Genomic DNA, 14,481 nt, shown 5'->3' on the forward strand with positions numbered 1-14,481 from the left:
CTACTCTTCTCAAAACCTCTGGTCTTTTGATACCTATTTTTGTTCTCCTTAGGCTGCCCTTTCCTTTCTTACTCCCCTGGCAGATCATTCTGTCTCCACGATATTGCTCGAAGGCCACCACTTCTGTGTAGCCTTCCCCAGCCTCTCTGTGTAGCATTGAATTGTCATTGTCACTGTTTATGAAGGCTTTGTCCTTGCTAAAGGGCATGCTTCATTAGGAGGAGGGACCAGGTCCCACTCCTAGTTGCTCCCCATGACTGTGTTTCAGGCACAGTCATGGCAAGTGATAATAACAGTAACAGTCACTATTGAGTGCTTGCCAACTATTTTTCATACATCATTCCATGTAATCCTCATACCAACCCTCTGAAATAGGTCCTATTATTGGCTCCATTTTATAGATTAGAACATGGAAGCTCTAAGTTCCATAACTTACCCAAATCCACACTCAGTAAGTTTTAGAGCTGGAGTTCAAATTAGCACAGACCAACTCTACAACCTGTGTTCTTAAGGGCTGCAGTTGGGTCTCACCCACAAATATTGGGCCCAGGAAATGGTCTCAGGTGAATCTCTATTAATCCACTTGGATGACTCTCTGTTGCCAGTATGACTCCAGGAAGTTTGTTCAAGATGACTTGCATGGTCTTACTGAAGAGTACAATGTCAGATATCCAGATCCATGCCTGAAATATTTTTAAAGTCAAAGGATTCTCTTTTCTCCTTTGGAATTATCTCAACATTTGATTTCAGGTCCAGTTGGGTCTACTGGGTTATGGTCTTCTCTGGGGAAATCCACTCTTAGATGTTTTTTACACACACACACCCTGAAAAAAATGATACAATAGTGTTATGCTGTGTGTAACATTATTGAAAGCCATCTGAATTATATTAGGCAGTTTGTCATTTGCATGATAACTTGGGTTCCCGCATTGGGAGAAAATTATATAACCCAGAGAAATATACCAAGAAAATGAAAATCAAATTCAAAATAATGACCATGGAGCAGAAAATTGGTATGGTGCTGAATTTATGTGATCAATTCTGAGGAAGTCCAAGGTTGAAGAGATGGCAGTTTGATACAAGACAATAGTCATATATATCAAGGCTCATGCTATTAGCTTTGGCTTATGCATGTAGCATAGATATAAATCCATACGTACCACAGGTACATCTAGAAAAAGGATATTTATTTATTTTTTTAAATATTTTTAAATTTTTTAAAAATTTTTATTCATGATAGTCACAGAGAGAGAGAGAGAGAGAGAGAGAGAGAGAGAGGCAGAGACACAGGCAGAGGGAGAAGCAGGCTCCATGCACCGGGAGCCCGACATGGGATTCGATCCCGGGTCTCCAGGATCGCGCCCTGGGCCAAAGGCAGGCGCCAAACCGCTGCGCCACCCAGGGATCCTGAAAAAGGATATTTATTCATTTCTTTTTTCCTACTATTGCCTTTTATGTACTCTACACTCTGCCCAAACTGACTGTTCAGCATTTCCTGATCTCTAAGAGACATATTATTTCATTCCCATTGCACAGGGGAGTAAACCAAGGTTCCGAGAGGTTACATAACTAAAATTTAGGTTCTCTAACAAAGTTCTATGAAATATCCATGAAGCCAGAATTACTCCAACAAATAATATTTGTGTAGCTGAGTTGTTTTCACACACTATGTTCCTTTAATCCCTGGGGCCCTCCAGATGTCCCCCAAAACCTGGCTGTGACAAAAACAGTGCTACCTTAATCTCTTTTTCATTGGGAGCTCCTTGTAAGATTTCACTGGGCAGAGGAAGGATTCTTGAATTTAAGAGAATTTGAAACTATTGGCTTCAAGCAGAGGGTCCACAGACTTTGGTATGTAAAGGCTCAGATAGTAAATATTTCGGGTTTTGGGGGCCATGTGTTCTCTGTTACAACTACGGAACCCAGCCATTGTAGCATAAAAGCACAGCCAATATGCAAATGGATGAGCATGGCTGTGTTCCAATACAACTTTATTTATGGATAATGAAATTTGAATTCCATATAATTTTCATATGTCATGAAATATCATCCTTCTCTTGATTTTGTCTTTCTAAACCATTTAAAAAGGTCAGCGCCATCCTTAACTCACAGGCAACTTAAGAACGGAGGGAGGGTGGCTTTGGATGGAGAGCCTCAGTCTGCCAAGCCCTGGCCTGTATTATTCCTAAAGGAACTTCCAGTTCTCTTGCTAAGAAATCAGAATTACTTTACGGGGTGCTCATTTTATGAAACCCCTAAAGTCCATCAGTTACAAAAGACACTCCTCCTCTGATTTGCATGCACATGGCAGAGTGCATGATCTAGTTTAGACCCAGGCTGTGGGGCCCACTGGGCGGCACTGGGCTAGAGGGCCCCACCCAACAGGCCTTGGGAGATTCATCCCTCTGGAATATAGCCTAGATCTTCAAACCATTTGTCACTTCTGTGGCCCTCAGACTGGAATTTTCTAGGATTCCCAGCAGGGTGGTCATGGAAGCAGACTTTGAAGTTAAAACCTTGAGAAAATTAAATGCAACTTCTCCCACGAAAAAAAGCCAGAGCCTCCTTATGTAGGGAAACAGAATGAGTGCTTTGAAAAATATCACTGCCTCTTCCTCATTGCCCGCCTTGCTTACCAACAACTGATTCAGTGCTGCAGAGACTACATGGCACTAGGTAGGAAAATATAGAATTCCCCAAGTAATTCTAAACCAATCATGTTTCATTCCTCCCAGCCTACTTTATGAAGAAGTACCCTTTAAGGAGTCAGTAGGGCTAAGTTACTATTCTAGAAGAGGGCCCTCAATAAGATGATTCCTAATTTTTGTTTAGAGCCCCAAACCTACATGAAGCAGCAGCCCAGCTCCCGCCTCCATCCCCAACCCTCCCATCACACAGTGTAGCCAGCAGCACTAGCTCTGTCCCTGACACCATTCCATGTCCAGGCTCCCAGTGTGGGGTGTGGAGAACAAGACTCAGGCTACCACAATGGAAATGCTAAAAAAGCACAGGGCAGTTCCTAACTGGCAGAACTTTCTAACAGTTAAAGCTCCTGAACAATAGAAGCATTGCCCACTACCCATCAGACAACGGCTTCTGGCCATGTGTGAGGGATACTGTAGATTTGTCCATTGGGTGACAAGGTGGAATGGATAACCCTTCCAGGCACTTCCAACTGTGGGAGCCATGATCTGTCGGTCACTAGCATTGCAGCTCTTTCCACAGATACTTGGAAGCTGGAATCCAGCCAGTATCAAGCAGTACGCCTGACAAGCTGTCCACCCAGAGGGGCACCATTTTGTCATTCACAGAAAGGCAATCTGTAGGCTTGCAACCTACACATTTAGGGCTCTGAAGGTTGCTTCTGAGCAAGGATTCTGGATCAACTAACAGCCTCTGATCCTTCTGGATCAACCCTCACCTTTCATACAACAGTTAGAGCTGGATGTTTATTGGAAATGCCTCTTGAGAGTGGCATGCCCAAAGACAACGTGCTCAAGGTGAGCACAGCTTCCGGTAGGGGCCATCTTTTGCTCATATCTCTGGATCTACAGGTCACCCCACAGACAGAGGGAGCAAGGTATCAGGGCCACTCTTATTTTTATTTAAACTTTCACTTGGAACTGTCTATGTGTTTCATCTTACAATAAGGCTTCAGATCTCCAGGGGATCTTAAGTACTCTGGGAGGATCTTAGGAAACCCAAAACAGCCATGATGAATTTGAGACATTCTTGAAGTGTAAATCCAAGTGCGGAAACTTTCCAAACTCCTTCAGGATCTCTGAACCATGCCTCATCTGGCATCCAATGATGCTTGCTATTTGATACCTCTGCCAGTCTTTGGGTCACCAGCAGAGCCTTTTGTTTTATTGTTCCATTCTGTAAAGTATCGTTTCTCAGGTAATAATAATGACAGCAATAGCAATAATGACCAGTATGCAAACAACAGCTACTTATATTGACTCCTGGGTGATCTGTACAGATGTGCTTCTTCTAATCCTTCCCAAACTCTCCAAAGTGCATATTATTATTGCTTATGTTCACATGTGAGAAAATTGAGATTCAAAGAGTTGTATTGACTAGTTCAAGAGAGCAAACCCAACTAAAGGTTTCATTTCCATAGAACCTTCTATAATAATGGTCCAAGCCTTCTGTTTTTTCCTCTTCAGAATCACCTAAGCATTCCGCTATGTGAAGTGGCAGGGTTAATAGAGAGCGATCTTATGATTTTATGATTATAACTCACATAGGGCCTGTCACAGCGTCATGTGCTGGGATGTCCCAGTGCCAGGAGCCCTCTGAGGTTACCAGGATCAGCTTGAGACCCAGAGAGTTAGCAACAGAAGCTACCCTGGGTGCAACTCACCCTTCCTTCAGGGCAAGTATTTGGTTTTGTGGATGTAGTTTTTTGAACTATTTAACTTCGTAATAATATAGAAATTATGTCTTGGTAAAAGTAAAAACCAGAGAGTTTTCACAGAGACAGGCATTATTAACTACCAGATCCCGAACAAATATCTAAAGTCACTAAGGAGGCCTACTTTGTTCCATTTTCATTGAATTGAGAAGTGGAAGAACAATTGTCATTTTTTAAGATTACAGACATAGGAATACATGTGAGCATGATTTTCTCACACTGTGAGATACCCAGCGTGTGATGAATTTGTCTATGGAGCTGTGAACTCATGAAAAGAACTTACCATCTTTCTGCTGAGACTACCTTAACTGCAGTGGGTGTGAATGGTGCCGCCATAATAATTAAATCCAAAATCTTTCATAATCCTCCTCTTTCCCTTGAGTAATGTTCAGTATTAGCTACGGAAGGAAATGCAAACAAGTGCATGTATATTCAAGAATAAAGCTTAATAGGTCAGTGAAGGAGCAGAATGAAATGAATGCCTAACACATCCAGAGATAACTAATGGTGGTTTGCCATCCTAGTTACTTCTCAACTTGTGTTTACCAGGACTTTAATATATGCATCCCATTGTCCTTTATTAATAACCAAATCCATACCAAGCTTGTTGCATGGGGGAGGTGTTTAATGTCAATCACTATGGAGATCGGTTACCTATTTCCAAAACTGGACATTGGAAGACCTTTCACTTCCATGTTAGAATCACATAGAGTTGGTCGGAGAGGAAAATGACTGTTGAGTTCAAGTCTCTGAATTATGGCTCTGGATGTTGCTAGTTCTCCCCAATGAAGAGTAGCTTGAAGACCACAAGCCCATTTTTGGCTTTAGCTTGGAGATTTTAGGAGACATGGTCTAAGTCACCACGAAGCTTACCTTCTGATTGCTCGGCAAAGGAAGATGACAACAAAGTCTCATGAAGACTTGCTTGTGATTACTTGTTAGCAGTGTTAATGGTGTACATTATTTCTAACTGTGATGACATCTTTCCAAACTTAATGATACCCTGCATTCATTTTGTGCTTTCGTAAAGCATTTCACATGCTTTAGTTGATATTATGTTCACCACTGCCACCACCCTGTGAAAGAGTTTAATGATTATTATGCCCTTTAAGAGACAAGGGACGCAGATAAGGTTCAAAGACAGTAAGTGACTTTCCCAAGATATCAGAGTTTATGAGTAACCTCAGTTGAATCTAAATATCTTGACTCACCAGTGTGTTTTGTGGGTTTTCTGTTGTTGCTGTTGATTTTCTTTAATATGCCATCTTTTGTCAATTACACCCTCTAGGAAGACATTATATACTCTTGAGTTCTGGCTGGAGACGGCCAGTTCCATGTTTGCCTCCACGATTTCCTAGCTGTGTGATCATAAACAAGTTCCTTACCTCTCTAAGCCTCAGTGTTCCTTTCAGCCTGGAAAATGGGGCTAATGATAGCTGATGCTTCATACAGGCCAAATTACAAGCTTCTGGTCAAATACTTAGCACTTTCTGTGACACATAAATGGATCTTCTGAATGGAAGGAATTATCAATAATTTATTTTGCCCAACACTTCTATGGAAATTAACACATAGACATTGCCTACCTGTATTGAGGTACACACACATACACACACACATGGAAAATGAAACACTTCATGACCAGCATAGGTAGTTTTAAAATATTTATGTTCTGTAGCTTATGAGAATAATATAGTCTCCGTCTGTGACAATGTGTTGTAAAGAATTATTTGCTCGGTGTCATCAGCCTGCAACTGCAGAGGAAATGGGGGGATACATTTTGTCTTCTTCTCTAAGATCTTCAAAACATCCTTTAGTCTCATGAAGGACAGTCATAAATCTTGCAAGTTTAGTTTATCTGAAACCAACTCAAACAGCTATCCTTCCCACCAACCATTCTATCAGTCTTTGGTTTTCAGACCTCAGTGAACATATCCTGGTTTTCTATGGCTGAGCATGAAAGTGAGAGAGCCGTGCTTCCCTCAGAGACTTAAGAGTGGATACCCACTCTGACCTGGATCTCTTTTGAACATTTGAACATAACTTCTAAAATAATGTATTCTTTTATTTATCAAGTTAGAAGTTCCCTTTGCTTTCCAACTTCCTTTCTGGAAAAAACACTTAGGCAGAAATCAGGAGATGAGAGTTTTAGGACTGGCTCTAGCACAACTAGCCGTGTGACCTTGCACAAAACACTTGGCTTCTCTGAACCTTCTTTCCCTGTCTGCAAAATGAGGGTGGCAGGCGTTATCATTTCTGGGAAGACAGAAGTAAGTTGCAACCACAGCCATGCGGGAATGAGTGACCACAGTGGGCTTGCTCAGTGGAAAGCAGTGCTGTGCTCCAGCTGGACCCAGGGTGGAGCAGAAGGAAAAGGTGCTTTTTCTGAGCTAGGTGTTCTTTCTCAAAAGCTTTTTGTGGAGGACATGGTATCTGGCTGAGCTATGGAGGAAAAATAGGGTTTTCAGAGTTGAAGAAGGAAATTCTAGCCTGGGAACTGAGCCTGATTCTGAGTCTGGAAGTAAGAAAGAGCAAAGCATGCTCAGAAAATGGTCATTGGTCCAGGGAGGCTGGGACTGCCTCCATTTGAAGGCTGGGAATGAGGTCTAAAGTTGTATTTAGTACATAGAAATATTCACACCGATTGGCCTTTTGAAGGCTGTGTAACTAGAATTTTAAGATCATAAGTCACTCCTCCTACTGTGGCTCAGGTTTGGCACTGTGGAAACAAGAGGCTCTGTGTGCTCGATAAACAATTTTGAAAGTGCTAGTTCATTGCCAAAATTCGGACCACTCGTATTTTTTAGGTACCTTGCCTTAGGAGAGAAAGATTTCTCATCCACATCATGGGCTTACATTTCTTGGATCAAATTTTACAGGAAGCGATCGGTCATATATCAAAAGGTTAATGACTAGCCATTTCTCTGCCCAGCTATTTTGTGGCCACAGAACTGCCACGGTGCAGAGGGCACTGCGAGGCGGCGGAAAGTTTGCCGGGCCTTTTGCCTCTGTCATCCAGAGAGCCCCAGCAGGCTACGACAACAGCCTCTAGAGCTGGGGGCTGTTACCCTGCCCCAATTCTTTCATGGGAGGCTCACAGCCTCTTTTCCTGTAGAGATCCCGTGTCACGTGCCACTCCACACTGATTGATCAGTACATTTATTACACTTTCAGTAGTAAAAATATATAGACTCAAGTCATCTCTGGAGATGCTGAAATAGTCCTTTTTTTTCCCCTTGATTTAGGGGAAGGTAGAGAGAGGGAAGATGTGTGCCGAGTATGACACATAAATATAAGAGCTCAAATATCTAATTAGCTGAAAGAATCTTGGTTCCCTCTGCACCTTTGACAGAATTGCAGCTGTCAGATTGTAGCTTCAATATTTTATCCTCATTGCAAGATGTAGCTGAGGATGATTTAGAAAAGACGCCTTCTAACACGCACATCACCCTGCTTTTCTTATAGGATGCTTGAGGACGATCTGAAGCTGAGCAGTGATGAAGATGACCTTGAACCTGTGAAGACCTTGGCCACTCAGTGCACGGCCACTGAGCTTTACCAGGTAGGAGGAGCTTCACGCTTGGTTTGGGACCCAAAGGGAGGGAGCATAAAGGACCGCAAGGGTTTTGCCATCCGCCAGCCTACCCTCTGCTTCATTTCTGGGCTGCAGAGAGAGGGGAAAGCCGCACGGCTGGGCACAGTGGTCTGGAACAGGTGGAATCAGTTCATGGTTTCATTCAAGCTCCAGCGAGGAGATGCCGAGCTCTTGAAAACTGCTCACACCTCCTCCCTCCGCTCCCTTGTCAAACACACGTAGGGGTCGTCAGTAAGCGAGAGCCTGTCTTTCCCTCCCTTGGACTCAGCATTGTCTCGGGCAAGGTGTAACTTTCCCTTAGTGACGCCGACGCGAGGCTTACAGCCCACGCTCATTAATTAGGGCACCAACGCGAGGGCTGCGTTCCCCTCTCCCAGGTGCACCACTTCAGAGCATGTGCCGACACTTGGCACCCAGCCTCCTGCAGCGTGCACCAGCCTTCGGGCCAAAGGCGTTTGGCAAAAACTTGCTGCCGCCCCGTCTTCATCCATTCGGCATTCGTAAGCGTGTATACAGCACTTGCCCCCAAAGGAGAGAGCAGAAATGCCTTTACAGCATTTCTGGTGAGACTGGACTTGGGTTGGAAAAGGCCAAGGATCGTGCGTGAGCCATGAGAATGGCAGTGCGGTGGATGGTGTCAGCGATGCTTATGCATTTTCTCTGTGGCTGAACTGTCTCACGTGTGGGCTCCTCCTGGGTGTGTTCGTAACCTCCGATAACGAACACAGGAGGAGTGCCTTTTTTAACAGCTGTACCGGTACCTGACCAAGTTCTTTGGACCGTCAAGTCGGCTGTGTTAGGAAACTGGAAGCAGACGGTTTTAAGGAATGCTCATGCACTGGTGTGTCAAGATAATTATCAAATACAGAACCCCAGGGGTGCCTGGGGGCTCAGTTAAGCGTCTGCCTTCAGCTCAGGACATGATCCCGGGGTCCCACGATTGAGCGCCTCATTGGGCTCCCTGCTCAGTGGGAAGCCTGCTTCTCCCTCTGCTCTTTCCCCACTCCAGCTTTGTTCTCTCTCTCTCTCTCTCCTTTCAAATGCATAAATAAAATCCTTTTAAAAATACAGAATTCCATATTCACTAAATGTGTTGTGAGGAGACAGCAAAGAAAAGCTTAGGAAAATTTCTCAGGGCTCACCTACCCTGTTCTCCTATACAGTTGTGTGCCACGCCAGAACTCCCGCCATTTGGTAGAATTTTAAAATTGAAAACAAAAATACAGTACAATAAAAGAAAATTGAAGTCATTTGCCATGTTATGTGGCCAATACTTGGCTCGCCTTTACTTTCTCCTCCTTATTCCTAAGCTTGTGTTTTTTGCAACATGTAACAATTGCATCTTTGCACTGTGGTGCCTTGTCAAGAACAAGCTCCGTTGTCTCCCGGAGGCTTGCTGTTCCTGTCCTGGATGCAAGAAGTCCCTCTCCTATGTGAGTCATGGGCTTCAGAGTTGATGCAGAATGCATGCTGAAATTCCAGTGTCTGTTTTTCCTGTTTTCTACGTTTAATACACCAGTGACGAGCACAGTGGTGGTAAATAAAACAAAAAAATCCTAGATTATTGATTTTGACAGATGCGGCATTACTTTTTAATGGAAATGTTTAAAGCAGTAATCAACAATAAGTGAAAGTAGGTTTTGCGCATTGACTTCCTCTCTGTGATTACATAAACGCAGTCTGCTTTTCAGCCTTTCAAGTTGTTTTATTCTGTATTTACCTGAAGGAGTGGCAGTGGGTCTGTTGGCCTGAATCATCTGGCTTTTTAGGGTGTGTGTTTGCTGACTTCGTGTTGGTGCTGAGACCATCAGGGAATCCCAATTGGTGCATTGGCCAGCTGGCTGTGGCATGCCGCCCTTAGGCCAGTCATGCCTTCATCAACCAAGCTTCTCATCTGAAGGGGAGGTTGAATGGGGAGACCTAAGGCAGAGCAGAATGAAAATTTATCCCCCCTCACTGGGCCCTGGAAGCAAGAAGTAGATGCAAGGTTATAAACATTTACAAATGAGCCCCTTACAGAGTTTGAGGACTTGTTAGAAGGCAAGAAGGCTAAAGACCAAGGAGAATGTCCGTGCAGTAGCAGAAGTAATAGTACCAAGCAGTGTCTGGTAAGCTCTGGCTTTATGAGGCCTCTTTTTTTTTTTTTTTCAAAGAAGGATGCATTGAAATTATTCTCATATTTTTTTTTGCATTGTGGTAAAATTCACATGACATCAAATTCACCATTTTAAAGTGTACAATTCGGTGGTATTTGGTACATTTACAAGATTGCACAACCATGACGCAGTTCCAGAATATTTTCACCACCCCGGGAGGAAATCCCAGATACATTAAGCAGTGACTCACCATTTCCCCTCCCCCAGCCCTTGACAACCACTTCTCTGTTATGTCTCTGTGGACTTGCCGATTTTATATATAATATGTAACCATTTGTGACTAGCTTCTTTCACTTGCTGTAATGTTCTTTAGGTCCATCCACATTGTACCATCGATGAGCACTTTCTTCCTTTTTTATGGCTGAGTGATACTCCGTTGGATGGATATACCTGTTCCATAAACCTGTTTGGTTTACCTGTTCATCAGTTAGATGGATGGGCATGTTGAGGTTTCCACCTTTTGGCTACTGCAGATAGCACTGCTGTGAGGACATGTATTTAAGTCTTTTTCCGAGCACCTGGTTTTGGTTCCTTTGAACTGACTCTTTCAGGTGAGTTAACATAGTACTGTGTAGATAACAGGGTCCTCTTCTTCTGTCTTGTAACTGGGACTGTCATACTGCCAGCGACATCAGGAGGAGTGCTGAGCACTCCCATTGACAGAGCCACCCTTGCTCTGTGCCTGATATTAAGTTAGGTTCTCTGTCTTCTTTAAATCTTACCAATAAACCTTAGAGATATATTTGGGCCTCTGGTCTGAGCTACAGAGTTGCAGGATTATCCTATTTGTGGCAGGACGATTGAGGCAAAAGCATAGAAACAAATGCATTGGTGCATTAAGTGTTGTGTCCAAGGAGCCAGACCGTACCGTTGGTCTGAGCTGACATTGTACTTAGAAGCTTTCTCAGAACCCGGAGGCTATATTCATGCAGACATAGTCCAATAAAAAAGCCATTAGCTTTCTGGAGACCATCTCAGATCATCTGAACTGTGATCATTGTACCTGGACTCACCTCAGGAGACCCAGATTGTCCAGACTGAGTGAGAGTAGATACCAATCCTTTCCAAAAGCTCCTAAGACCTTAATGATAGAGTTTGCAACATAAGAAATCTTAAGGGAATGCATTTCCAATGTATTTATGAAAAGGAAACACAGGATCCAGACGTGCCAGTTCCTACTATGGCATTTCAGTGCCAAGTGTCTCAGAATCAGAACAACCTCCCCCCTCCCTACCCACCACTGGCTAGGCTGAACAGGTCCTGTGCAAGAACACCAACAGAGCCTTTAGAGTGTGCTTAAAAGTGAAGCATTATTCCTGCAAACAAGAAAATGAAGCGTGAGGCCGGAATGGGAGAATTATAATATAGAAATTAAAGATACCAATGGTCAGCCATGGAGACTCAAGGTTGTTTAAAAAACGTTTTTAGGGCAGCCCGGGTGGCTCAGCGGTTTAGCGCCACCTTCAGCCCAGGTCGTGGTCCTAGAGACCCAGGATTGAGTCCCATGTCGGGCTCCCTGCATGGAGCCTGCTTCTCCCTCTGCCTGTGTCTCTACCTCTCTGTGTGTGTGTGTCTCTCATGAATAAATAAGTGAAATTTTTAAAAAATGCTTTAAAGAACGTTTTTAACACAAGCTTTTACCTTCTAGAGACTTTTTAAAGGCAGAGATGCACAATCACATATGCACATGTTTTTTGGGGAAAAAGCGATAGTGATCGTACTCTGAAAATATTTGTTAAAAAGTTGTGTGTTCTCTCCACATTCCCTGCCACACTTTGCTTTCTCAGTTGAGACTGTTTAGGAAGCAAATATGTCTGTGCTGCCTTCTAAGATGGTGTGGCCCTGCTGACACAATGTAGGAAGGCAGAGCAAGAATATACATACGTAGATAGATGCAGCTTGAATCTGTCTCTGCCACTTACTGGATGACCTTGGGCCAAAGGCCTAAGTGTCTCTAAAATGGAGGTAACAATAGCACCTACTTTACTGAGTCCTAGTGAGGATTTAGTGACTAAGTGAATGGATGTGGGCTAGATCGTCTGACACTTTGCTCAGCACATAGTAAGTGTGTATCGCTTCACACAATCGTCAGTGTCAGTGTCACTATCATTAGTAACCATCTATAAGGTCTCATGTTCTTTGGGACGTGGGCTACATTACTTTGCCTTTTGTTGTAAGGAATAGGATGTTAAAGAGAGCTGCTGAATTCACTACCTAGAAAACAGTCAGTATGTGGCAACCCTGGCCATGGGAATTATATGTGTAGTCATAAAGAGCATAGCTTTTGGAATAGAGAATGAAAAAGCTCTGAAAACTATGAGCCCTACACAAATCAGTGGCTATTTTTCCCTGTGGCCCTTTTATTTTTATTATTGTTACTTTTTAAGATTTTATTTTTTCATTTATTTATTCACAGAGAGAGGCAGAGGGAGAAGCAGGCTCCCTGTAGGGAGCCCGTTGCGGGACTCGATCCCAGGAACCCAGGATCATGATCGGAGCCAAAGGCAGATGATCAACTGCTGATTAATTAATTGGAAGTCCCCTCTTTTGGCTCCATTGGTACATAAAGCTTGCCCTTTGCTTTGGCTTTGGTGTCCATAGGGGTCTGCTAGAAAGAGAACCCAGTGTCCCAACTGGGTGTGAACAACCTTTCCTCCCCTGTGACACCTGGCAGGTTTTAAACCAGACATGACAGGAAGAAAGGCCAGGTTGCCAGTGACACTGCACCAAGTCCTCTGGGAAAATTATGTGTCTCTCAACAAGAGTTTCTCTTCGGAGGACTGACGTGGGTGAGCAGCTGAGTCATACCTTCTGATCATACTTCTTCCCTTCTTTCCTCCTGCCCTGGAGAAAGACAGAGGGTGTGCTGTGATGCTGCACTCTCCGTGGCTTTCTCTTGGAGCTTCGCCGGAATGGGAAATCATCACTTGAAGTCCATATTGGAATCTGGAATGTTTCAGAACAGGGTTTGAATCGGATGCCGTGTTTTGTAATTAGACTCTGCGTCCATATCTGTGTTGTGGTAGGTTCTGTTTTTCAAGGTTGGACGTCACTAACATAGTTAGGAGCTACACGATGTCCACTGGCCAGCTGACTACAGTTTTTACCTCTCAGTTGGCTGCTCTCGACATCACAGACCTAAAACTCCAGCCTGGCCCTCCACATACCACGCTCACTGAAAGGACATCTTCCAGCCAGGCCTCTGGGGCGGGCAGGGAGTTCACGGTGTATCCACTGGTGTGTGGCTGGGGCAGCAGGACCCAGTGGGCCAGGCTTCTCAAGAGCGGGTACATGCAGGGCTCTCTGCATGCCCTCACCTCGTCCCACTGAACCTGCAGTTTTTCCTTGGGTTACATTTTTCTTCGTGTGCTTCTTGGGACTTAAAGGACCCCTGAAAATGAGGAGTTAAACCTGGAATCAATTTTCATTTACAGCTAAGAAGCAGTTATTCATGCTGTGCTTGCAGCTCAATAAAAGATCTAAAGATATAGACCTTGTGCTTCTCTTTCAATATAAGCAGCCTAATCAGTCTCAAATGTTTTCTTAACAAAGAAATTGTATTGACAGGTTTATTAAAATTGCTGTCTTTAAAGTTTTAAGCTACCCACAATTTGACCTATTCCAAAGACTTCTAGAATGTGTGGTGGCCAAACTCCTGAGCTCCCTCCAGCATCTATCCACAGAACCAGGTAGACATATGCTTCATGTTTCACCAAATGATGATCGTGGTGCTTGATTTATGCAGCTCTTGGCGTGCGGCCTCATTCTCGGCTGGCAGGACAGTCTGGGGGGCCTGGGCTCTGAAGGCAGGCTGGACCTGAGCATGGCACTCTCAATCCCCAGCCATCTCCAACTGGCACGAGAAGCAGCAAAATTTAGAAGTACAAAGACTAAAGAAATGGGTATTGTTAGAAACCACCCTCAGGGCATTTTAATATTAATACCATCTTGTTATTAACGTGAATTAGACTGAGATATTAGAGGACTTCATTTAGCTCCGGAAGAAGTTGAGCGAATGAGGAGTGTGATGGGAAGTGTTCGGTTAGTGACTGGCTCAGCTCTTTAGTGGAGATAAAGCTTGGAGTGGTGTTGGTGCTTTAAAAACACAGCCAGGGGATCCCTGGGTCGTGCAGCGGTTTAGCGCCTGCCTTTGGCCCAGGGCGCGATCCTGGAGACCCGGGATCGAATCCCATGTCAGGCTCCCGGTGCATGGAGCCTGCTTCTCCCTCTGCCTGTGTCTCTGCCTCTCTCTCTCTCTCTGTGACTATCATAAATAAATAAAAATTTTAAAAAATAAATAAATAAATAAATAT

The 14,481-nt window shown here is 43.9% G+C and overlaps 1 protein-coding gene across 5 annotated transcripts in view; it reads left to right on the top strand.

The window, feature by feature from the left end:
- AFF2 (AF4/FMR2 family member 2) overlaps nucleotides 1-14,481 on the top strand; it is a 467,806-nt gene that overhangs the window by 354,424 nt on the left and 98,901 nt on the right. For all 5 annotated transcript variants that reach the window (XM_041740303.1, XM_041740305.1, XM_041740304.1 and 2 more), the window contains one exon: nucleotides 7,883-7,979. In XM_041740303.1, the coding sequence (XP_041596237.1) occupies nucleotides 7,883-7,979 (97 nt within the window). The remainder of the gene's footprint in view (nucleotides 1-7,882; nucleotides 7,980-14,481) is intronic.

Source organism: Vulpes lagopus, chromosome X (genome assembly GCF_018345385.1).
Source record: "Vulpes lagopus strain Blue_001 chromosome X, ASM1834538v1, whole genome shotgun sequence".
Lineage (NCBI taxonomy): Eukaryota > Metazoa > Chordata > Mammalia > Carnivora > Canidae > Vulpes > Vulpes lagopus.